The 24,089-nt window shown below is 39.5% G+C and overlaps 1 protein-coding gene across 1 annotated transcript in view; it reads left to right on the top strand.

The window, feature by feature from the left end:
• DPYD (dihydropyrimidine dehydrogenase) overlaps nucleotides 1-24,089 on the top strand; it is an 884,509-nt gene that overhangs the window by 120,607 nt on the left and 739,813 nt on the right. The window contains exon 3 of the mRNA XM_038745292.1: nucleotides 9,401-9,483. Coding sequence (XP_038601220.1) covers nucleotides 9,401-9,483 — 83 coding nt within the window. The remainder of the gene's footprint in view (nucleotides 1-9,400; nucleotides 9,484-24,089) is intronic.

Raw genomic sequence — 24,089 nt, 5'->3', positions numbered from 1 at the left:
AATGATTAATCTGAGTTTCTACAATTAAGTTTATTAGGATGCAAAGTTTTGATGATCATCATGCGTTTATGCATTTAGGATCTTGTTAAATGTTACTTCTGACATATGTATGTAAATATACATATATATCAGAGGTATTATTTAATGATATATGTATGTAAATAATTATGTAGTATCCCAGAAAAGTAACGTGGCTGATTTAAAATGTTGAAATGAAAGAATAGAAACTTTCTTCTGTTGTTAAATTGAGGCTTTAAAATATATTTATTTTGACTTCACCACTACATAACACTAAAGTCTCTCTTTTTATATATATATAAATATATAAGTATATATATATATATATATATATATATATGTACACACTCACATGCACAAGGAATAAATGAATTAGGATTGTAATTCATAATTAAATGCAACTGCATTGCAAGAAGTAAGGAACATATACTAAGTCGTATGAATTGTGACATCACAGAAGCACTGTAGTTTTTTTTACTCTTCCAAATAATTTTGATTTCAATTTCTAAGAGATTTATGTTTGAAGAAAAACACATTTGCAATATGTTTCTTTAAATATAAAGACCAAGACTGGGCTGAAATGTGAAATAATACATTAATGTCGTTTTCTTGAAGCCTGTTTAGATTGTCTCTAAATGAATTGGTATAGTCTATTGCAGTTTCTTTGAAGTATAATATTCAGATCATCTACTCCTGAGAAGAAGACTGATTTTTAAGCCAATCAATTGAATCAGCACTTATTAGGTAGAGTGGGTTATGGCACAGGTGCCGTTTGGAGGACTTTCAAGTTGCCTCTGAATTTCCAGGGTTGCACTATCTTAGATGTAATTGCACCTTCATTGGCACCTGTGTCCTTGTAAATATTTAAGATAGCAGCCAAGCTGAGGCCTGGGATCTAGTTGAGGTAGATATTTATAGTAGATAGTTCAGTCCTCAGCTGGTCTTTCCTCTGGCAGACCAGTATCTTTATCTTGAGATCCCAGCCTCCTTTACACTGCAGTTCCTACTTCTGTATTCTGCTGCAGCTCAGAAGTCAGTCCATTTTATTGATTGAGCTCTTGGAGAGTACCAAGTAGAGAGTAGAGAAGCAGCCTGGCTCAATGGAAAGAGCACGGGCTTGGGAGTCAGAGGTCATGGGTTCAAATCCCAGCTCCACCACTTGTCAGCTGTGTGACTTTGGGTAAGTCACTTAACTTCTCTGTGCCTCAGTTACCTCATCTGTAAAATGGGAATTAAAACCGTGAGCCCCACATGGGACAGTCTGATCATCTTGTATCCTCCCCAGTGCTTAGAACAGTGCTTTGCACATAGTAAGTGCTTAACAAATGCCATCATTATTATTATTATTACCATATAATAGGGCCCTTCAAGGCCCTACTGAGAGCTCACCTACTCCAGGGGGCCTTCCCAGACTGAGCCCCTTCCTTCCTCTCCACCCCCTCATCTTACCTCCTTCCCTTCTCCACAGCACCTGTATATATGTATATATGTTTGTACATATTTGTTACTCTATTTATTTTACTTGTACATATCTATTCTATTTATTTTAGTTTGTTAGTATGTTTGGTTTTGTTCTCTGTCTCCGCCTTTTAGACTGTGAGCCCACTATTGGGTAGGGACTGTCTCTATATGTTGCCAAGTTGTACATCCCAAGCGCTTAGTACAGTGCTCTGCACACAGTAACCGCTCAATAAATGCGATTGATGTAACAGACGCATTCCCTGCCCCATTGCCTTACAATCTAGAGGGTAAGACAGACATTAATATTCATTCATTCAGTCGTATTTATTGAGCATTTACTGTGTGCAGAGCACTGTACTAAGCCCTTGGAAAGTACTGAAGTGACACCAGTATTCAGAGAAACCTGGGTGGGAAGTGCAAAAACTCTGGAGCAAGTGAGGATTGGAGTGGGAGTTAGAGATCTTATCTTTCCTCCCTCCCAGGAAGAATGCTCTAGATTTGGTGGCCTGAGGGCTGCAAAAGGAGCCTAATGAAGCCATTCTGTTATGCTATGCTAGCAGGATGATAGAGGTATTGTCCTATGCATTGATTTATGAGGGTGACTAGTTGTAGTTCTAGGTGAAATTGGTCATGCACTTCCAGGACTTATTCACATATCTATATTTATACTAATGTCAGTATCTGCCTCTGGACTGTAAGCTCACTGTGAGCAGTGAACCTGTCTACCTACTCTGCTATATTGTAGTCTGCCAAGCTTTCTGCACACAATAAGCACTGATTGCGTGACTAAAGGTGGATGCGCCCTTGGAAGAGAGACCCAGACCCACTTCTGATCCTATTTGCAAGCCCATTGGACTTGTGGGGTCAGACCAGGCCTATTTATTAATATTTAGGGTTAAGAATGTTTTTGAAAAGAAAAATCATTTAGTCTGTATAAAATGGAAGTCTCTAAAATATGTAGCTCTGTCTAAATCTGTTACATGCTAATTTTTTTTAATGTTTATGCATTTTAGATATTCTCAGAACAAATCAGAAAGTCTTTCTTTGAGTTTTTTGGTTGCAGTTTTATTGGATTCCATGTTTATATGAGCCTTTTCAAGATCCTGGACAGTGGCACACAGTTCAGTGATCTTAGTTTTTTACTCTTGGTAGCTTGGGGGGATCACCTTAATCTTGCTTTTGTTTTCATAACAGTATGTTGGTGGTTTGATACAGAGATGTCATCTACCAAGTTTAAAGCGCTCAATCACCTTGCCCCCTCCTATTGTACTTCCCTGATTTCTTACTGCACACTTCACTCTTTTAATACCAGCCTACTCACTTTTTCTCAGTTGCATCTATCTCACCACTGACCTCTCACCAACATCCTGCCTCTGGCCTGGAATGCCCTTCCCTTCATATGCAACAGATGATCACTCTCCCTACCTTCAAAGTCTTATTAAAAGCGCATCTCCAAGAAGCCTTTCTGAGGAAACAAGTCTCCCATTCCCTTCTTTGCCACCCTTGCTCTTGGATTTGCACCATTTATTCCCCCCTTCCTCAGCCCCACAACACTTAGGTACATATCCATAATTTATTTATATTAATGTCTCACTCCCCCTCTAGATAGCATACTCACTGTGGGCAGGGAACAGGTCTCCCAACTTTGTTGGGCTCCCCCACTAGTGCAGTGCTCCGTACTCAGCACTCAATAAATTAAATTGATTGATTTGGCAGAAAGCCACCATAACCAATTCATATTTAGGTTTTCATGTTTGGATTCATTGTCCAATTATAATTACAATTGTAATTACAATTACAATTGGGGAGTTTAATTGCTTTATTATATTTATATTTATAATAGTCTTCTAGACTGTGAGCCTGCTGTTGGGTAGGGACTGTCTCTATATGTTGCAAACCTGTACTTCCCAAGTGCTTAGTACAGTGCTCTGCACACAGCAAGCGCTCAGTAAATACGACTGAATGAATGAATGAATTCATCACTACAGTATCATGGACTTAAGACGGTTCTATGCAAAACATTTATGGAATTTATTTTTTAATGGTATTTAAATGCTTACTATGTGCCATATACTTTTTAAGTGCTGTGACAGATAAAAGGTAATCAGGCTGGACACAGTCAATGTCCCACATGGGGCTCACAGCCCTCATCTCCATTTTACAGATGAGGCAACTGAGACACAGGGAAGTGAGGTGACTTGCTCAAGATCGCACAGCAGACAGCTTCTTCTGACTCCCAAGCCCATCCTTGATCCACTAGGTCATGCTGCTTACAGAAACTCTGGGAGAAATTATGGGGAAAGTTTGAGTCAATGTCCAAAATGGAAGCCTTAACCTGCCCAATCCCCAGAGCATAGTTATTTTGCCTGAGAGTGGTTTCTATGTGCTGATTAATATAATGAAGAAATCCAGAAGTGGCATCATACAACATTTAGGGTCTGTGCCCCACACACTCCCTCCCACTCTCACCTGCTTGTCCTATCTCAGTGGGTGACGTGGGCATCAACAGGGACCCCAGGAAAAATAAGGTGCTGTAACTTCCAAGCCATGTGGAATCCTGGATACAAACAGCATGGAGAGCTGCAGTTATCTAGTCAATCTGCCATCAGCAAAAGCGTAGACAGGAGAGCCTCCTGGGGATGTTCAGGGCTCCAGATAGATATCCTTGGGGCCACTTCCACATTAATCAATCAATCAATCGTATTTATTGAGCACTTACTGTGTGCAGAGCACTATACTAAGCGCTTGGGAAGTACAAGTCGGCAACACAGAGACAGTCCCTACCCAACAGTGGGCTCACAGTCTAGAAGGGGGAGACAGAGAACAAAACCAAACATACTAACAAAATAAAATAAATAGAATAGATATGTACAAGTAAGATAAATAGAGTAATAAATGTGTACAAACATATACATATATACAGGTGCTGTGGGGAAGGGAAGAAGGTAAGATTGGGGGGGGATGTAGAGGGGGACGAGGGGGAGAGGAAGGAAGGGGCTCAGTCTGGGAAGCCCTCCTGGAGGAGGTGAGCTCTCAGTAGGGCCTTGAAGGGAGGAAGAGAGCTAGCTTGGTGGATGGGCAGAGGGAGGGCATTCCAGGCCCGAGGGATGACGTGGGCCGGGGGTTGATGGCAGGACAGGCGAGAACGAGGCACGGTGAGGAGATTAGTGGCAGAGGAGCGGAGGGTGCGGGGTGGGCTGTAGAAGGAGAGAAGGGAGGTGAGGTAGGAGGGGGTGAGGTGATGGACAGCCTTGAAGCCCAGGGTGAGGAGTTTCTGCCTGATGCGCAGATTGATTGGTAGCCACTGGAGATTTTTTAGGAGGGGGGTAGCATGCCCAGAGCGTTTCTGGACAAAGACAATCTGGGCAGCAGCATGAAGTATGGATTGAAGTGGGGAGAGACACGAGGATGGGAGATCAGAGAGAAGGCTGATACAAGACGGGATAGGATGAGAGCTTGAACGAGCAGGGTAGCGGTTTGGATGGAGAGGAAAGGGCAGATCTTGGCAATGTTGCAGAGCTGAGACCAGCAGGTTTTGGTGACGGCTTGGATGTGAGGGGTGAATGAGAGAGCGGAGTCGAGGATGACACCAAGGTTGCGGGCTTGTGAGACGGGAAGGTTGGTAGTGCCGTCAACAGAGATGGGAAAGTCAGGGAGAGGGCAGGGTTTGGGAGGGAAGTCTGAACAAGGAGTTCAGTCTTGGACATATGGAGTTTTAGGTGGTGGGCAGACATCCAGATGGAGATGTCCTGAAGGCAGGAGGAGATGTGAGCCGGGAGAGAGCAGGGGCAGAGATGTAGATCTGGGTGCCATCAGCGTAGAGATGATAGTTGAAGCCGTGGGAGCGAATGAGGTCTCCAAGGGAGTGAGTGTAGATCGAGAACAGAAGGGGACATTACCTGGAGGCCCATATGCCATGCTCCTTGGGAAAGGATACACTGAGTCCATACTTACAAAATGATTCTGTGTTGTGTGTGTGGTGTTACAATAAAAGTATGTGTATGCATTTAGATGGGTTGAAATAAAAGTTAATGAAATATAATTAGTAGAGAATTTATCTTTATTGGAATGAAGATAGTTATGCCACCATTTGGTCACAAAGAGGCCTACCACACAGCTTGGCCTCTAGCTAACAGTTATGGGGAAAGGGAGAAACAATGTGGACTGTGAACCCCACGTAGGACAGGGACTATGTCCAACCTGAAATGCTGCTATCCACCCCAGCTCTTAGAACAGTAAGTGCTTAGCAAATACTGCAACTAAAGACATTAAAATGCTTTCCAGCTACTTTCAGAGCATGTGAAAAAGAACTGACAGTTAAAAGGGCTACAGAATAAACTAAATGCTACCTAGGTTGACTAGAAATTCTTAATATGTAAAGGTGAGGACATTTATCAAGAGGAGTAATTTGCAAGCACATGCTTGATTTATAATAACTTTGTTTAGGTATGCTCTTTCTGATTACATGTCCATTCAAATATGTAGACATTTTAAGCATTCTCCAGATATAATTGTCCTTCATTTTCAAAGAAAACATTACTGACAGTGAAATTTGCCTGTGAGTGAAGTTTAAAAGGAACATCGCTGGAGCCACAATCCTGGCACCTTGTGTACACAAAAAGGGTATCCTTTGTATGCTGTTGTTTGCAGTGGCTGGGCTGTTTAACAGTTTTGTCACTTAAATTTCCTGAAGCTATTGTCAAAAAAAAAAAAGCTTAGGCTGATGGCAGAACTGGGATTAGGAGCTTGTTTACCTCAGTCCCATTCCTGAGCCCTTTCCATTAGACCAGGCTACTTTCCAGTCCTGCCATTTGCTGTTGAGAATAGCTCATAAAGGAAGCTAATGAAACTTCTCAATGGTATGGTTATGACATTTTTTTGTTGGATCCAGGTATCACTGGCATAGAGAAGTTTGTTCTGTAATACAGTCTTTGAAAAAATAACATTGCAGATTACAGGGTAAGTGGTTAAGAGTAACGAGATGAAAGAACAGCTTCCTTTTTTATTCATTCATATAGGCGTTAGTCTCCAACCTCCTTAAAATTTCTAGGATCAGGCTTCTAAGCCAGAGGTCTGGATTCAGTCAAAGCTAATGATGTAAAAATATAGAAAGTCAAATCAGGAAAGTTGACTTGCACAGCTCTGCCTAAGATTCTCCTTCTCTCTGCCTTTTGAATGGAAAATAATGGTATCATTAGGAAATTTGCTTCTGACACCATGCACCTTTCTGGATAGTGTGACCATCAGAAAAGGTAACTGAATACTTGCCCTCTTCAGCTTGGAGTACCATGGTGTGAAAAAAAACTGTTATAAATTTCAGGGAAAGTGGATAAGAGTAACAAGATGAAAAAACACCTTGCTTTTCATTCATATGTGTCAGACCCCCCACACACTAAAATTTTCTTCTTTAAGGTCTCGGCAAAATTTCAGTTCCAACATTGAGAAAAGTGGGTACATGTCCTTTAGGGGACTGATGGACTTGTGATAACAAAAAGGCATTAACCAACTAATATCAACTCTTTCTATCAGTCCAACAGTTACCCCTAGGAGTTGTGTCTATGTCATTCTGCATTAAAGTTATTACTTTATTCCCTTTTAGAAATGTTTACTATTATTATTATATTTATGTATTTCCTCCCTACCAGTTAAACTGTAACCTTCTCAGAAGGGCTCATGTCCTCTGTTGTGTTCTTCAGAGCATCTTGTATAACACTCTGAAAAGTAGGTTTTCATAGGATCTCTTGAATTAACTTAGCATTAGTATTCTGAAAACTTATGAAGTCATTGTGCTACAAACCTTCTTTATTAAATGCGTACTACTCTCCACTACACCACAGCCCTCTGTTCTGTTCCTCTTATGCCAAGTTGCTTACTGTCATCTTCTCAGTCCTCTGCCTCCGACCCCTAGCTCAAACCCATCCTCCTACCCGGAGCTTTGGCTCCTTCAAATCCGTTGGACCGCAGATCTCCCTTTTGTCAAACTTCTTCTGAAATGCCACTTTCTTCGGGAAACTAACCCCAATTAATTTATCATTTCCCCAGAACGTATCTTCCCAGTTACATCCTCAGCTGTTTTTGTTTCCATTTCAGCAGTAAAGCAATCACCACCTCCCATAGCACATTTGTAGTTAATGATATACATGCTTTATTATTTAAGCCCATACTTTGCTCATTTCTGTAAGCACAATAGGCACTCAGTAATTACTTTGAATGAGACCCCATCCTATCAAAGATGTCACCCAACTTGCGAACCATTTGCCACTCATATCTAGTATTTAACTCCAATTTCAAAGCAGGATCGAAAAGTGAAGTCCTAGAATGAAGTCAGTGTATCGGCATCAAACTGGGTGGGTTATGAGAGGAGAATAGACAACAGCAAGCTACCCACATAGCTGCTGAAGAGTGAGTTAGAATGGAATGATTATAATAAAGATTGACACAAGTAAGCTCAGGGCAGTCAATCATATTTATTGAGCGCTTACTGTGTGCATATCACTGTACTAAGCACTTGGGAGAATACAATATAACAGAGTTGTTAGACAAACTCCCTATCCACAATGAGATTAAGTCCAGGGAAGAGACGGGAAACGTCGGGAAACATTTCTGCCAGCTCTGTTGTATTGTACTGCCCCACGAATTTAATGCAGTGCTTATACTTAGGCATATATATTTCTATATATGACATATATGCCTTAAAATGGATTAAAATCAGATTAAATAGAATGGGTAGCAGTATTTGAGGAGAATGAGGAAGGCAAAAAGCTGCTTTTCTGGGTAAGCTTTTCTCTGTAAATCAGTGGCTTTCAAGAACCCTTCAGATTATTCAGAAACCTTTAATAAAAAGAATAGGTTTGACTTAAAATTAAGCATTCTCTTTCCTTTTTTGACAACTGAAATATTGAATGGTTTTTCTGACTAATCTTTTATCTTTGTGCTTGAAAATAGAGACCACAAAAATCTAAATGCACAGAAGCATTCAGGTACAAAAATACATTAAACAGAACTGCCAAACCTCTGCATCAAAAGCCTGTGTGCTTTATTTTCATGCTGCTTTCCAAGCTTCCTGACTTGGCTGTCCGCTTTTATGTCCAGAGGAGTGAATTTCAAAGATTGAAACAAAATTAGAATCAAAGTTAAAGTTGACTTTATTGCAATAGGTAGCATACTTGGGCAATATTGCCAGATTTTTATTGTAAAATAAAATGTATTTTGTGATGTGAAATATTGAGTTGCCTTAATAGTCTTAAAACCATTACTTTTATAGGTAAATTGACTTCCTTTTCCTTTTAAATATATTTTTGGCCTTTTGAATTTGTCAAAATATTCTGTAAGATGTCCTTTAGACTAGTCTTTAAATTTTAGATAAAATATTCTGGACCTTATGGTTATTTAAGACTCTATAAAGACTCTCTTGCCATCTTTATGAACTTATCATTTTCCAGTAGATTTTTTGCTTGTTTTGGTAAAGCCTGAAGGATTTAGGCCTCCATATTTATCGTGTGTAGAATGTAGGAAATTTTGGTTTTAAATCTACAATATACCTATTGATTTTATTTTCTGTATCCATTTGTGCGGCATACCTATAAAATGCACACCTCTAGTTTAAATGAGGGAAACATTTGCTGTTTTAAAACAATTACTGGAGAAATTCTACAGTTTACACTGAACATATATTCCTTCATTGTATCAGATTCTGGACCTTTGATAAGAGGCTTTCCATGACAGCTATGTCCTGTACTGTGCCTATTTTATTCCTGAGTTCATAGTGCCAGTGTTAATGAATTCTGTCCAATTAAAATGAATGCATCATTTGTGTGACTCCATAATCAATTTAATCAATTCTATTTAAACAAAATGCATGTGGAAATTTTTAGTTTTAGGATTCTTCAGGGATTAATGCCATGCTTTTGTGTATTTGTAGGACTGTGAGAACCTGAAAAATAATTTTGATGACATCAAGCATACAACTCTTGGTGAGCGAGGAGCACTGCGAGAAGCAATGAGGTAAGTCTGGATCACCATAGCAACAGTCACAGATGTGGTAAAGAAAAAGTCATTCTTCATTATTGGGGGAACAAATGAGTTCATTGCCACCATTCAGCTCTGTTCTCTAAGGTATTAATTTGTCAGTGGAGAGGTTTCCCTTGAGGCTGTACTTTGGTTTGGAAACTGCATAAATGTGAAGCTTCAGTGCCCAGTAAAAAATGTAAATGTTTAATTTGTTACTTAAAATGCTTAGGGGTGTCTTGTTTTATGGTTGTACTAGACTGTGAGTGAATGAAAATATCAAAATTCTGAGTGTTTAAAACATTGTACAATAAGTTTCCAAATGAAGTAGTATTTCCTCCCAATTGATATCTTTTTTTAAAGTACGGCTGTGGCATTTCGTCTCCCATTAAACTTTAGCAGGGTTGTGGTGATAGAGAAATTAATTTTTCTCGTTTAGAAAACACTAGGTTTTGCCATGTTTATTTCAACGTGTATTGGTCCATGCATAAGTGTCATTGGTATCAATAAATACTACATTCTAAAGCCTTTTCCTAGTTCAGATTCTAGATACATCTTTATGCTCCTTCTAAATGGGACATTATAGTAACTTTGAGCAGTGGTCTCTTTGAACCCACATGGTATAGTGTTTTTGCTAGATATAAAAATGCTTGAAGTATAAACCTAGAATATAATCATGACTAAGTCTAATCAATTAAAACTATGGCATGCATCTTGAAAGTTTTGTGCTTAAACTTCCAATGAGCTAATTTTCCGTTTCCTTATAAAATACAGTGCATCTGTCTGTCTTTTATAGAATCAATATTGGTTTAGAAAACAATATTCATCTGCCCTCTTAATCTGTTTCCCTCCTGTAAAAGTTTATGTCAAGGTACGGATGGAGCTGATATTAAAAATAAAATAGCAAGAGAACTAGCTAGGGCTGTTCCTGTTTGTGGCTGCATGGTTACCATATACCTTAGTTTAGACGATGCCCTGGTTCAGTAGCCTCCCCTTTTTTCCATGTAAGCAGCAGGGGAAAGTAATTAAATTTAATAGAAGCTGCCCTCATTTTCAAGCCACTTCTATTTAAAACCACAGGGGGAGGTAATTAAATTTAATGGAAACAGTAACTTCTACACAAGAATACACGGTATTTTCTGTATAGGTGATTATGATGTCACAAAAAGAGGAATAATATATTGTCCTGAGAAATAACCAGCTGGAACAAGTGAACCCATTTTATTGTTAATGTCTCTGCTATTAAACAAGAGGGTAGAATTGAACACAATAAACAAAAGAAAGCACACTTCTAGAAAATGCACAAGCATTTAAAAGGCTTAAATTGGTGGGAGCTTTCAGAAGAGTGCAAGATATAAAGTATCTGGGAGTAATGATGAATCTTATTACTAGACAAAAATGACAAATAACAGTTTCCTCAATTCTTCAACTATATTTCTGATTGCTTTGACCAAATATCGAACAAGTACATACATTTTAGCCATGTTTGCAAATCAGAGTTCGGGTCCCAGAATCTACTGAAAAATATGTATGCTTGGTTTGTTTTCCAAACTATTGAGACAAAGGAAAAGTCAATATACAGGTCCTTTTTGGGGAAATATTGAAGTCTAAATGCTTGGAAGGCAGACGGGAAGAAACAGGAAAGATTAGAGATGGAGTGTGAATGGGTGAGAACAAGTTTTAAAACAAACAAGCAAAAAAAAAAAACTGAGGGGAAAATTTGCATGATTTCCCTCTGACTTTCATTCATTACATTCTTTCATGCCCTGCATCAATCAATAGTTTTTATTGAGGCCTTCTCTGTGTGGAGATCCGTACTAAGCACCTGGGAGAGTATAATCAAATTCATCTATATGATCCCTGCCTTATGATCCAACAGGGTAGACAGACATTAAAATTCATTAGCTATATGAGGAAGTAATAGAGTATAGAAGATATGTACATAAGTCCTGTACTGGTTGGGAGTAGTAATTATAAGGCCCGCTCTTTATGTAAAATACTGTCCTGGGAAAGTACACATTATGGGAAATAGACATGATTCTGGCCCTCAAGGGATTCGCAATCTAAGAATAGAAGGAAAAGAGGGGATTGGCAACCAGCACATAAAGAGAGATAACACAATAATGACCAAAACCTCATAAAAGACAAAGGGCAAATACCCCCTAAGCAAAAACAGAGAGAAATGTTTGTGGGGGGAAAGGATCATACCTTTGGGCCAATCGTGGCTCAGAATTGCTTAGTACAGTGCTCTGCACCCAGTAAGCACTCCAATAAATACAATTGAATGAGTGAATGAATGCTTTGGGCCTCAGTTACCTCACCTGTAAAATGGGGATTGAAACTGTGAGCCTCATGTGGAACAGGAACTGTGTCCAACCCGATTTGCTTGTACCCACCCCAGTGCTTAGTACAGTGCCTGGCTCATAGTAAGTGCTTAACTAATACCATATTTACTATTATTATTATTAATCCAGCGATCATAACTACAGCAAAGTGAATCACTGCTGCTCCAGCATTCATTCAATCGCATTTATTGAGCGCTTACTGTGTGCAGAGCACTGTACTAAGCGCTTGGGAAGTACAGGTTGGCAACATATAGAGATGATACCTACCCAACAGAGGGCTCACAGTCTAGAAGGGGAAGACAGACAACAAAACTAAACATATTAACAAAATAAAATAAATAGAATAAATATGTACAAGTAAAATGGAGTAATAAATATGTACAAATATATATACATATATACAGGTGCTGTGGGGAGGGGAAGGAGGCAAGGTGGGGGATGGGGAGGGGGGAGAGAGAGGAGGGGGAGCCACTCGGCAGCCACTCAGGTCTTCTAAAATTTCAATATTTTGTTGAGACCATTTGCCTCCTTGTGCGACATAGGGCAGATTACTTGGCAAATTACTTATCTGTGCCTCAGTTTACTCTGGGAGCTTCCTGTTAGAGGGACTGTCTGACTTGATTTTATCTTCTATCTACCCCAGCACTTAGTGCAGTGCCTAGCAAATACCATAATTAATGAGACCACAGTATTTTAGAGCTTCAGTGACCTGGAAGAGCTGAAGTGACAGTTGGGGGATATGAGGTGGGGAGATTAAGGATTAATCGGGGAAGAACTCCTGGAGGGTTGTGACTTTGAAGTGGGGAAAAGCTTTGAAGATAAAGAGAGCTGTAGTTGGTTAGATATGAAGAGGGAGGGAGTTCCAAGCAGGGGTGAGGGTGTGAGCAAATGATCGGTGATGGGAGAGACAAGAGCTAAGCAGAGTGTGTAAGTTAGCTTGATAGTGTACGAGCTGTGGTGTGGTGGGGAAAGAAAGTGGAAAAATAGGAGCAGAGTGCATCTGACTGAGGGCTTTGTAGCCGATGCTCAGGAGTTTCTGCTTGAAGCTGAAAGAAGTGAGAAAGCACTGAAGGCTTTTGAGGAGGGAAGCTTGAGTAGAATGACACGCCAGAAAAATGACCTGGATTCTATGCTTCCCATGTCTTCTCAGTCCTCAAGAACATCCAGTGGTTGCCCATCCATTTTGTACAGATTTATTACTCTATTTTACTTGTACATATTTACTATTCTATTTATTTTGTCAATGATGTGCATCTAGCTTTACTTCTATTTATTCTGATGACTTGAGACCTGACCACATGTTTTGTTTTGTTGTCTGTCTCCCCCTTCTAGACTGTGAGCCCGTTTTTGGGTAGGGACCATCTCTATATCTTGCCAACTTGTACTTCCCAAGCGCTTAGTACAGTGCTCTGCACACAGTAAGTGCTCAGTAAATACGATTGAATGAATGAATGAAGCCACCTCCACACCGACCAGAAACTCATTACTTTTGGCTTTAATGCACTCAATGAGCTTGTTCCCTCCTACCTTACCTCACTGATTTCACCCCACACCCTTATTTCCTCTAGCTCCACCATGATTACTGTTGAGATCTCAATTTCATCCGTCTTGCTGCTGACCCCTTTCCCTCATCCTCCCTCTGACCTGGAACTCCCTCCCTCTCCAGGTACAACAGACCACCACTCATCCCACCTTCAAAGCCTTATTAAAATCACATCTTCTCCAAGAGGTCTTATCCCTTTTAAGCCCCCTTTCCTCCTATGCCCTCTCCCTTCTGCTTTGCCTTTGCATAGTAATAATTGTGGTATTTGTTAAGCACTTGCTATGTGCCAAACACTTTTCTAAGCGCTGGTGTGGATATAAGCAAATTGGGTTGGACAGTCCCTGTCCCACATTCATTCATTCACTTATTCATTCATTTGTGTTTATTGAGCACTTTCTATATGCAGAGCACTGTATTAAGCACTTGGAAAGTACAATTCATCCATAAAGAGAGACAATCCCTGCCCACAAAGAGCTCACAGTTTAGAGTTGGGGGAGACGAACATCAATACAACCAAACAGACATCAGTATAAATAAATAAAATGACAGATATATACAAAAGTGCTATGGGGTGGCAGGGGGAAGAGCGAAGGGAGGATGTCAGGATAACACAGAAGGGAGTGGGAGATGAGGAAAAGTGGGATTTAGTCTGGGAAGCCACATGGTGCTCACAATGTTAATCCCAATTTTACAGATGAAATAACTGAGGCACAGAGAAGTTAAGTGACTAACCCAAGAAAACACAGCAGACATGTTGCAGAGCTGGGATTAGAACCCAGGTACTTCTTTCAGGCTCATGCTTTATCCATGAGATCACACTGCTGATATTCACCCTGCTCTCAGCCCCAAAACACCTTTACACATATCCATAATTTATTCATTTATTAATCTGTCTCCCCCTCTAGATTTTAATCTCACTGTGGGTAAGGAACTTGTCTACCAACTGTGTTGTACTCTCCCAAGCTCCTAGTACAGTACGATGCATGCAGTAAGCACTCAATAAATATCCTTGATTAATTGATTGACTATTCCCTCCCAAGAGGTAGTAATATTCTGCTTTCCTTATAGCTTTTATTTTTTGAGGATACACCATTCTGTTTCATTCCTTTGTGTTGATTCCCCCCAAGGACCAGGATTATATATTAATCCTTGTGTTTCTTCCCAGAGCTTTGCAGTGCTTCATACCTTTAAGCCTCAATAAATTTTATTATTGCTACTGCTACTATTCAAGATTGAAAAATTCTAGAACATTCCAAATAGCCATTGAAGCAGCGTGACTTTGCTTTTTTACCCTCGCCTATTGATGGCAAGGGATACCATATCTTTATTTCTCTTGGTGGTAGGAAAATAGGGAGTGGGGGCATAATTCATCCTTGGCTAGGAACCGCTGGTTTTCCAGAGACCAGCTTGGAAGAAACAGGAGTCAACTCTGCAACATTACGGGTGATGCTCCATTGGCTGGGACTCCTTGCACTTTGAAGACGTGTTCAAGGTGGCTTTGATAAATCAAAAATACACTCTTACAAAAACTCAGAGACATCGACAAGAAAATACATGAGCAGAGCAAAAATTATTTTTAGCTGATGGAAGGAGGACTGGCTAGACAAACACACTTTGTAAAAGTGTAAAAAGACCTAAAGTTCAGAGTACAGCACAAGCTAAATTGAGGGAGCAATAAAGTGTTACTCTCAAAAAGCCAACAGTATTAGGACATCCCAGTCATCTCACTCCAGCTGAGGTAGTAATCCTTGCACTTTACTGTACTTCAGATAAGAGTATTAAATCACATCACCTTGAACAGGATAATAAGAATTGTCGTATTTAAGTGCGTGCCAGATTGAGCTGCAGTAGATACAAGGTAATCAGGTTAGACACCAGAGGGAAGGGGTCTAGAGAAGAATTAAAATACATTCAAGGATGGAAAATCATCTCTATAAAGAAATTTGGAAGGAGTTGGGTTGTGGGCTGGAGAAAATGAGGTAGTGAAAAGTTGAATTAAGTAGTTAGACTATCATGGAGAGAATAGATTGGGGACTAAGGACACATTTCTTGAGTCACTAAACACATTTTCAAGGCCTGATGGTGGATATTGTACAGTTTTCATTTTAATTTTTAAGAAAAGTTAAATAACCTTGTCTCCTTGATCATTGAATCTTGCTGAGGCAGCCTAGCCTTGTGGAAAGAGCACAGGACTGGGAGTCATAGGACTTGGGTTCTAATCCCTGCTCCTCCACTTACCTGCTGTGACCTTGGGCAAGTCACTTAACTTTTCTGTGCCTCAGTTCCCTCATCTGTAGAATGGGAATTCAATACTTGTTCTCCCTCTTGCTTAGACTGTGAGCCCCATGTGGGACTTTATCTTAGATCTACCCCAGCACTTAATACAGAATTTGGCACATAGGAAGACCTTAACAAATATTATCATTATTATTATATTTATCAGGCAGCAGGTGCTGAATGAGAACTCTACAGTTCCCTTCCAGTTCTTTGAGTCTATTGGGCAGGGGCCTTAAAGTCAGCATAGCACAATAATGATAATAATTGTGGTATTTGTTTAGCACTTAATATGTGCCAGACACTGTACTGAGCGCTGGGGTAGATAATAATAATGATGGTATTTGTTAAATGCTTACTATGTGCCAAGCACTGTTCTAATTAGGATAGACACAGTCTGTGTCCAAGATGGGGCTCAGTCTTAATCCCCATTTTACAGGTGAGGAAACTGAGGCACAGAGAAGTTAAGTGACTTGTCTAAGGTCACACATTAGCCAAGTGGCAGAGCTGGGATTAGAGTCCAGGTGCTTTGATGCCCAGGCCCATGCACTCTCCATTAGCCCAAGGTACTTCTGCACTGAAAAATGTCTGATTTGGAAAACCCTTCCACACTTGGACGAAAGTACTTTTTGTCTCCCTTTAGGATTTTATTTTTCAAGTCTAAGTTATAGAGACTCATCTACTCTCTTCTACGAGAAGCTTCTATGAGAAGCAGCGTGGCTCAGTGGAAAGAGCGCGGGCTTTGGAGTCAGAGGTCATGGGTTCAAATCCTGGCTCTGCCAATTGTCAGCTGTGTGACTTTGGGCAAGTCACTTCACTTCTCTGTGCCTCACTTACCTCATCTGTAAAATGTGGATTAAGACTGTGAGCCCCCCGTGGGACAACCTGATCACCTTGTAACCTCTCCACCACTTAGGACAGTGTTTTGCACATAGTAAGCACTTAATAAATGCCATCGTTATTATTATTATTATCATTCAGAGGGAAAATTAAAAAAAATAAAAAGATGTCTCTGACAATGATGAAAAATGGGCAAAAGTATTCTTGCGTATGGGAAAAGAATCCGTAAATTTCATACCTGACTCATTGTACATTACATTTCTGATTTCTCGTTCCTGGTAGACAGTGGGCATTCCACTTTGTTTTATATTTGTCAAGTGTTTAGATCAGAGAAAGAGGGGCCAGGTACTGAAAAAATAAAACAGTCCAAGGGACAGTCTTTTAAAGTACAGAGCTGTAGGTTTCACTTTCTCTTCAGCTCTCTCTCTCTCTCGCTCTCTCTCATCAATTTACTGCTGGGGGGAACTATGCTTAGTTATATTTGCATATATAATATATATGCATATAGTTGTACACTTATATAGTTACAGTGCTGAGTGCAATGTACTGAGAGCTATACATAGGCACTCAAATACGATTGCTTCTCCTGCAGTTGGATAAGAACATAAGCATTTCTGGGTTTCCTTCTGTGCTCAGAACACTGTGACAAAACACATATGCAGCAACGCAGCGAAGGTTCTTTGGAGAAAAGGTAAATGCTATGTAGGGTTGTATTGACAGGTGTAATGTGCAAAACACAGAACAGCTTTAAAATGAGTGGCATGCTCCAGATGGCTGGTAGCCTGAGGCTGGTGAACAGAGAGCAGTCTGAGTTGTACACTTTAAATATAAAAAAAAATTTGTAGGTAGAGGAGCTATATGAAGGAATAAGAGTCAATCAAGAAAAATGGAAACTGGTATCTCAAGCCTCAAAATCTAGAATTGCTGGGCAGCAATAGAGCAAACAACGCAACACAAAGTGTAGGGCTTGCATTAAGAAAAAATGAACCATAAGGGTAGTGTTTTAATCTGCTTAATGGGTGTAAAGGGCAAGGTATGGAGCTGCCATCAATAGGGTGAAGTCTGAGACTCAACACCCATCAGTCACAGATGGCCCAAGGATAATGTAATCAATCTGGCCACTGTGCAGGGGGAATGGGATGAATGACCTACATGGGATCCTTTCCAATGCACACGAAGCTAAAGAATCTCTATTCTTGGCTGGCGGACCAGAATCAAATTTGCAGCATGTAATAGATTTTCTGGTTTGTTTGTGAACTTAGGCAGCAATTTGCTCATTTGAGCTGGAACCTGATCCATTTTTCTGCTATTTCATCTTTACTTTGTTTTTATCTCAGTGGGCAACCAAAGAAACATATGGCCACATTGTGGAATTTCAGTCTGAGATGGATTCACCAGTGTTTAGCCCAAAATATGCGAAATGCCAATCCAGAAGAATTAGAATTCGATAAAAGGTTAACTGCCTTCTTTAATTATATAATTTGGGTCACCCAGTATAATGATGATTGCATCAGAACGCTATACCAAGCCATAGAATGCTTTTCTCTGTAGGTTGTCAAAGACAAATCATTTTAAATAAAAGAAAAGTGAGCTTCTGGCAAAGCAAAAGGCACTTTTTTTTTTTAAATAACAAAGGAATCTCTGCACCTACTGAGCAATAATTGAAATAAAATAAAAACTGCATTTCTTATATTGTATCAAAAGTTTTATCAAAGGATTGAAGAAATACATTTAAAGCATTGTAGTTGCCTTAGTGTGCCTATTATTTTAGATACAAACTTTGAATGAGCTGCTGATAGTTAACATTATTTAGGAGATAAAAATTGGTACTATGAGAATTAGCTTTAATTTTAAGTATCCGTAATTGAAGTCCCACATTATGATTTTACTGTTATGGTAATCTTGTTAACGTGCCGTTGTGTATATACTATCATATTTTAATGTAGTTGCGAAGCTTAAGTAAACCATAAACTGAATTGCCTTTTTGTTAAGCTTTACAAGTGGAAAATTTGCAAATTGCATGTTTTGAATACATACATTCTAATCTTATGTGGCATTTATGCAACTTATAAAGAATAATAGAATACTTTTACGTAATTATTTTAGAAAATATCAGATTTGGTTAATGCTTAGTCTGTCATTATGGTCCACTGCATTTTATGCCCTCTGATCTACCATACTAGGTGGGATTTACTGTGTAATCATATTTATCCTTAGAACTTTCAGGAAATTAGCACACCCACATCTATCTGTGTTGTATTAGTGTTTTTGCTCTTCAGCATAATGTCTCTGGCTTGCCTGTATTACTCCACCTGAAAACAGGGAAGGTGGCTCATATCAACTGATACTAGCTGATAGAAATGTTTGCCATCCTTGAACGGAGCTTTGTTCGTACTATACTGGCAGGCCAAGAATGCAGAACTGCTTTTTTGAAAAAAAAAAACCAAAATCAAAATGAGAGACAAGGAAGCAAAAGTGAAAACAGCACTAGTAATCATTCAATTAATAGCATTTATTGAGTACTTGCTACATGGAAAGCACTGTACTAAGGGCTTGGGAGAGCACAATAGTACAGAGTTAGTAGACACATTTCCTACCCATGAGAAACTTACAGTCTATCATCTCCCATGGGAGATGCTAAAATAAATTAGAGATGTGTATATAAGTGCCGTGGAGCTGAGGGAAGGGTGACTATCAAGTGCCTGAAGGTTACAGATCCAAGTGCATAGATATGCAGAGGAAATGAGGACTTAAGTGCAGAGGGCCTCTTGGGGAAGATATGATTTTAGTAAGGTTTAGGAGGTAGGAAAAGTTGTGGTCTGTCATACATGAGGAGGGAATTCTAGGCCAGAAGGAGTACATGAGCAAGGGGTAGATGAAATAGTAATAATAGTAATAATATAGTAATGTATATAGTAATAATAATGATGATGATGATGGTGATATTTGTTAAGCACTTACAGTGTGCCACGCACTGTTCTAAGCACTGAGAGAAGTTGATGTTAGAAGAGCTAAATGTGACAGTTGGGGTGTAGTAGGATATCCTTGAGGTGAAGAAGGAGGGGAAGAGCTGATTGCTTTAAAGCCAGTGGTAATGAGTTTTTGTTCAATGAGGAGGTGGATGGGCAACCACTGGAGGATAATGGGGTGAGGAGAAATGTGGACTAAGCAGTTTTTTAGAAAAATGATCCAGTCGGCACAGTGAAGTATGGACCTGAGAGGGGAGAGACAGGAGGCAGGGAGGTCAACAAGTAGGATGATGCACTAGTCAAGGTGGGGTATGAAAACAGCTTGGCTCAGTGAGAATACTTTTGATGAAGAGAAAGGGGAAGATTCTAGAGCTGCTATGTGGAGGTATAGCAAAATCATTTAGTAACAGACTGAATATGCAGGGTGAAAGGGATTCATTGAGGAAAATGTTAAGTTTACAAGCTTGTGTCAGGAAGGACAGTGGTGTTTTCTATTGCTATGGGAATGTCTGGAGGAGGACAAGGTTTGGATGGGCACATGAGTTTGTGCTGTTAGCAGGCTATCTAAGATGAAATAAGACTACAGAAAAGGAGAAATGTTGGGACTGGAGAGATAGATTTGGGAACCATCTGTGATGGTGGTTGAAGCCACGGATACAGAGGGAGAATGGAAGGGGACCCAGAATTTCCATGGTTAGAGAGAATGGGGTGGCAGAGGAGGAGTCTTTGAAAGAGACTGAGAAGGAACAACTTGAGAGATAAATGGAGCAGAGTGAGGTTTGGACTGGAAGCTGGTTGATCTTTTTGAGTAGGTTGATGCAGTAGTCAAGGTGGGATGGATCAGTGCTTGGATCAGTGTGATACTATTCTGGATGGAGAAGAAAGGGTGAAATCTAGACTCTAAGCTCCTTGTGGGCAGAGAACGTGCCTACTAACTTTGTGGCATTGTACTCTCCCAAATGCTTAGTACAGTGTTCTGCACAGAGCAGCTGCTTTTATAAATACCATTGATTATTCACAGGGTAGAAAACTGTGTGTTTTATATTCACACATACACACACACATTCATATTTGTATATTTGTGTGTAGGTTTTACTTGGAACCCTGTAATCTGACCCAGATTTCACATTTATGAAGTCAGGACAAACAAAGGAAAACCTTCCTTCACCCAACAAATATAAGGCAGATGAAATGCTTGAACACACTAAGTTGTATAGGCAGAAAACAGAAATACATTCAAGGAGGATTTAGGAAATTCAATAGATATGTTTGTGGTTGAAATGTGTTAACCCATTTCAAAGTAGGGTAGACACTGCCCTATGATTTTAAAACCAGCTGTTTCATTTTTCTTGCAATGAAAACAGTGTCCCAAATGATATTTTAAATACCTCAAAATTGGCTGGAAAAACTAGAGAATTTTAATGACTTTATTTAGAAACCGTCCGTATCATCACCTCTTCTCAGAAATGGGTATTTGTCATTTGCCCACAGAAATAATCCTTTAAGTCAATATCCATCCCATGTTTACAAAACAATTTTCTTGCCAATACCTTCTATCTTACAGGAGAGTTTAGAGTGATTTCTTCTTTTAGATGGGAAGAAGAATGATTTACAATAAGGTTAAATTACTTACTGGTATCATATTTGTCACTGTCATTGCTTTCATCTTCCATTCTTCCCTTCATCCCCTTTAGATAGTGATTATATAATTCCATCTGCTGTTAGATATGGCTTGAGATATTTCTCACCTAGAGGAAAGAAATGGGTGTTAATGTACATAGCTTGACTGGAAAAAAGTTCTTTTGGGCTGTATTTCCTTTCAGTAGAAAAACTGGATTCTCAGAGTATCTATTGCTAAAAATTATTTTTAGGATATTGATAAATGATAGTAAGCTTAACCTCATCTTCTGGGACATCATATTGAAACCAGTTGTTAGCCAGTTCCTTAAATATACCTAATCTGACATTCTGATTTTTAACGTTTGGTCTGTTATTCTTGAACTTACAGACAATAAATTAAATTTTTACCTAAAGTTTATAAAATAAAGCTGGAATAATCTTGTTAAAAATTAAACAATAAATATGCTCGACTAGAGAAGCAGCGTGGCTCAGTGGAAAGAGCACGAGCTTTGGAGTCAGAGGTCATGGGTTCAAATGCCAGCTCTGCCAATTGTCAGCTGTGTAACTTTGGGAAAGTCACTTCACTTCTCTGTGCCTCATTTCCCTCATCTGTAAAATGGGGATTAAGACTGTGAGCCCCCCGTGGGACAACCTGATTACCTTGTAACCTCCCCAGTGCTTAGAATAGTGCTTTGCACATAGTAAGTGCTTAATAAATGCCATTATTATTATTATTATTTCACAGACTCCTGTGTTTCACCTGTTCATTTAGATCTTCTTTTCTCAGAATGAGATAAATTACCTATGGAATGATTTTTCAATATAATGTTAATGCACGTTTTTGGAGGGTTGTACTTAGGGGAATAAGAACATATAGAATTTGTTGATTGTTTAGAATGTCCTTTCATTTTTTTACATGAACAAAGTACCTATATAGCATCCTGAGTCTAAAAATGAGTTTCTACCTTTATTTCCTGTTCTCCAGGGTCATCTCTACATAATAATAATAATAATAATGGCATTTATTAAGTGCTTACTATGTTCTAAGTGCTGGGGAGATTACAAGGGGATGAAGTTGTCCCACGTGGGGCTCACAGTCTTAATCCCCATTTTACAAATGAGGGAACTGAGGCACGGAGAAGTGAAGTGACTTGCCCAAAGTCACGCAGCTGACCGTTGGTGGAGCTGGGATTTGAACCCATGACCTCTGACTCCAAAGCGCGGGCTCTTTCCACTGAGCCACGCTGCTTCTCCATCATATTAAGTGCGTTTGTCTTATCTAGTTGTAGTATGAATGTCAGAATTTTTGAATGGTAATTTAAAAAAAATCATTGCCTATGCATAGTTTCAATCTCAACATTACCCCCATTTGATGTCTTGTCATTGTAGTCCAATTTTTTTTTATTTCCATTGCTTTAGGAAACACTTAACTTGTTATATTTGCAACACATATAAATCAACAAAATCAGAGGCCGTCTTCATGTACTATCTTCTTAGGAAGTATAGATCTTTTAACAGACTTTCCATGTTTTTGTTGCATTTTATTGTTTTAAAGTTATTGCTTTATTCCTAATTTTTATTTGAAGAATTTAAACCATTGAAGTTAGTGAAATAAATCCAAAGTGAGGATGTCCCTAAGATGTATGCTGCCTACAATGGGATCAGTTTTTAAGCAAAGTGTGATTTCTCTTGAACCTTACTAATATGATCCATGTAATCTTAAATAATAATAATAATAATAATAATAATAATGGCATTTGTTAAGTGCATACTATTGCCAAGCACTGTTCTAAGTGCTGGGGTAGATACAAGGTAATCAGGTTGCCCCACATGGGGTGCACAGTCTTAATCCCCATTTTACATTTGAGGTAACTGAGGCACAGAGAAGTTAAGTGACTTGCCCAAAGTCACACAGCTGGTAAGTGGCAGAGCCAAGATTAGAACCCATGACCCCTGATTCCCAAGTCTGGGTTCTTTCCCCTAAGCCATGCTGCTTCTCAGTAAAATGTGATATTCCAGGTGATGCTAGGCTATAGTTTACAAATGATCAACACTACCAACTCTGTTGTATTGTACTCTCCCAAGTGCTAAGTACAGTGCTCTGCACACAGTAAGCACTTACCAAATATGATTGATTGATTAAACACTTATAATTTAATGAGGCGAATTTCTGGAGGACAAAAATGCAGTATCTGTATAGAACTAATTCTTTAAGGGCTAAAGCATACAGCATAGCTAATTGCCGTTTCAGGACTTTTATATGCTACAATTGCTTATATACTTTTAATTCAATTTGTAACTCTACTACATAGCCAAATATTGTTGCTGAGCTTTTCTTCAAAGGTAGGCTGAATTTGGAAATGAGATTCAAGTACCTCATTCACAAGTAAATGAACCAGACAAGGTCATAGAAGTATTAATTCTGGAGGTTTGTACTCATTCAGTCATATTTATTGAGCACTTACTGTGTGCAGAGTACTGTACTAAGCACTTGGGAAGTACAAGTCGGCAACCTATAGAGACAGTCCCTACCCAACAATGGGCTCACAATCTAAAGGGGGTGACAGACAACAAAACAAAACATGTAGACAGGTGTCAAAATCGTCAGAGTGTGTACACCCCCAAACACTTAGTACAGTGTTCTGCACACAGTAAGCACTTAATAATAATAATGATGGCGTTTATTAAGCGGTTACTACGTGGAGAGCACTGTTCTAAGCACTTTGGAAGTTACAAGGTGATTGGGTTGTTCCACGTGGGGCTCACAGTCTTCATCCCCATTTTGCAGATGAGGTAACTGAGGCCCAGAGAAGTTAAGTGACTTGCCCAAAGTCACACAGCTGACAAGTGGCGGAGCCGGGATTTGAACAGATGACCGCCCACTCCAACGCCTGGGCTCTTTCCACTGAGCCACGCTGCTTCTCTAAGTACCGCTGTTTGAGTCATTCCTCTCCTAAAACATTAACCAACCTTGGCTTCACTGACACTGTCCTCTCTTGGTTGTCCTCCCAT

This window comes from Tachyglossus aculeatus, chromosome 4, assembly GCF_015852505.1.
Source record: "Tachyglossus aculeatus isolate mTacAcu1 chromosome 4, mTacAcu1.pri, whole genome shotgun sequence".
NCBI classification, from domain to species: Eukaryota; Metazoa; Chordata; class Mammalia; order Monotremata; family Tachyglossidae; genus Tachyglossus; species Tachyglossus aculeatus.
The sequence above is the reverse complement of the archived record's forward strand: the minus strand, read 5'-3'. Positions and strand labels throughout refer to the sequence as shown.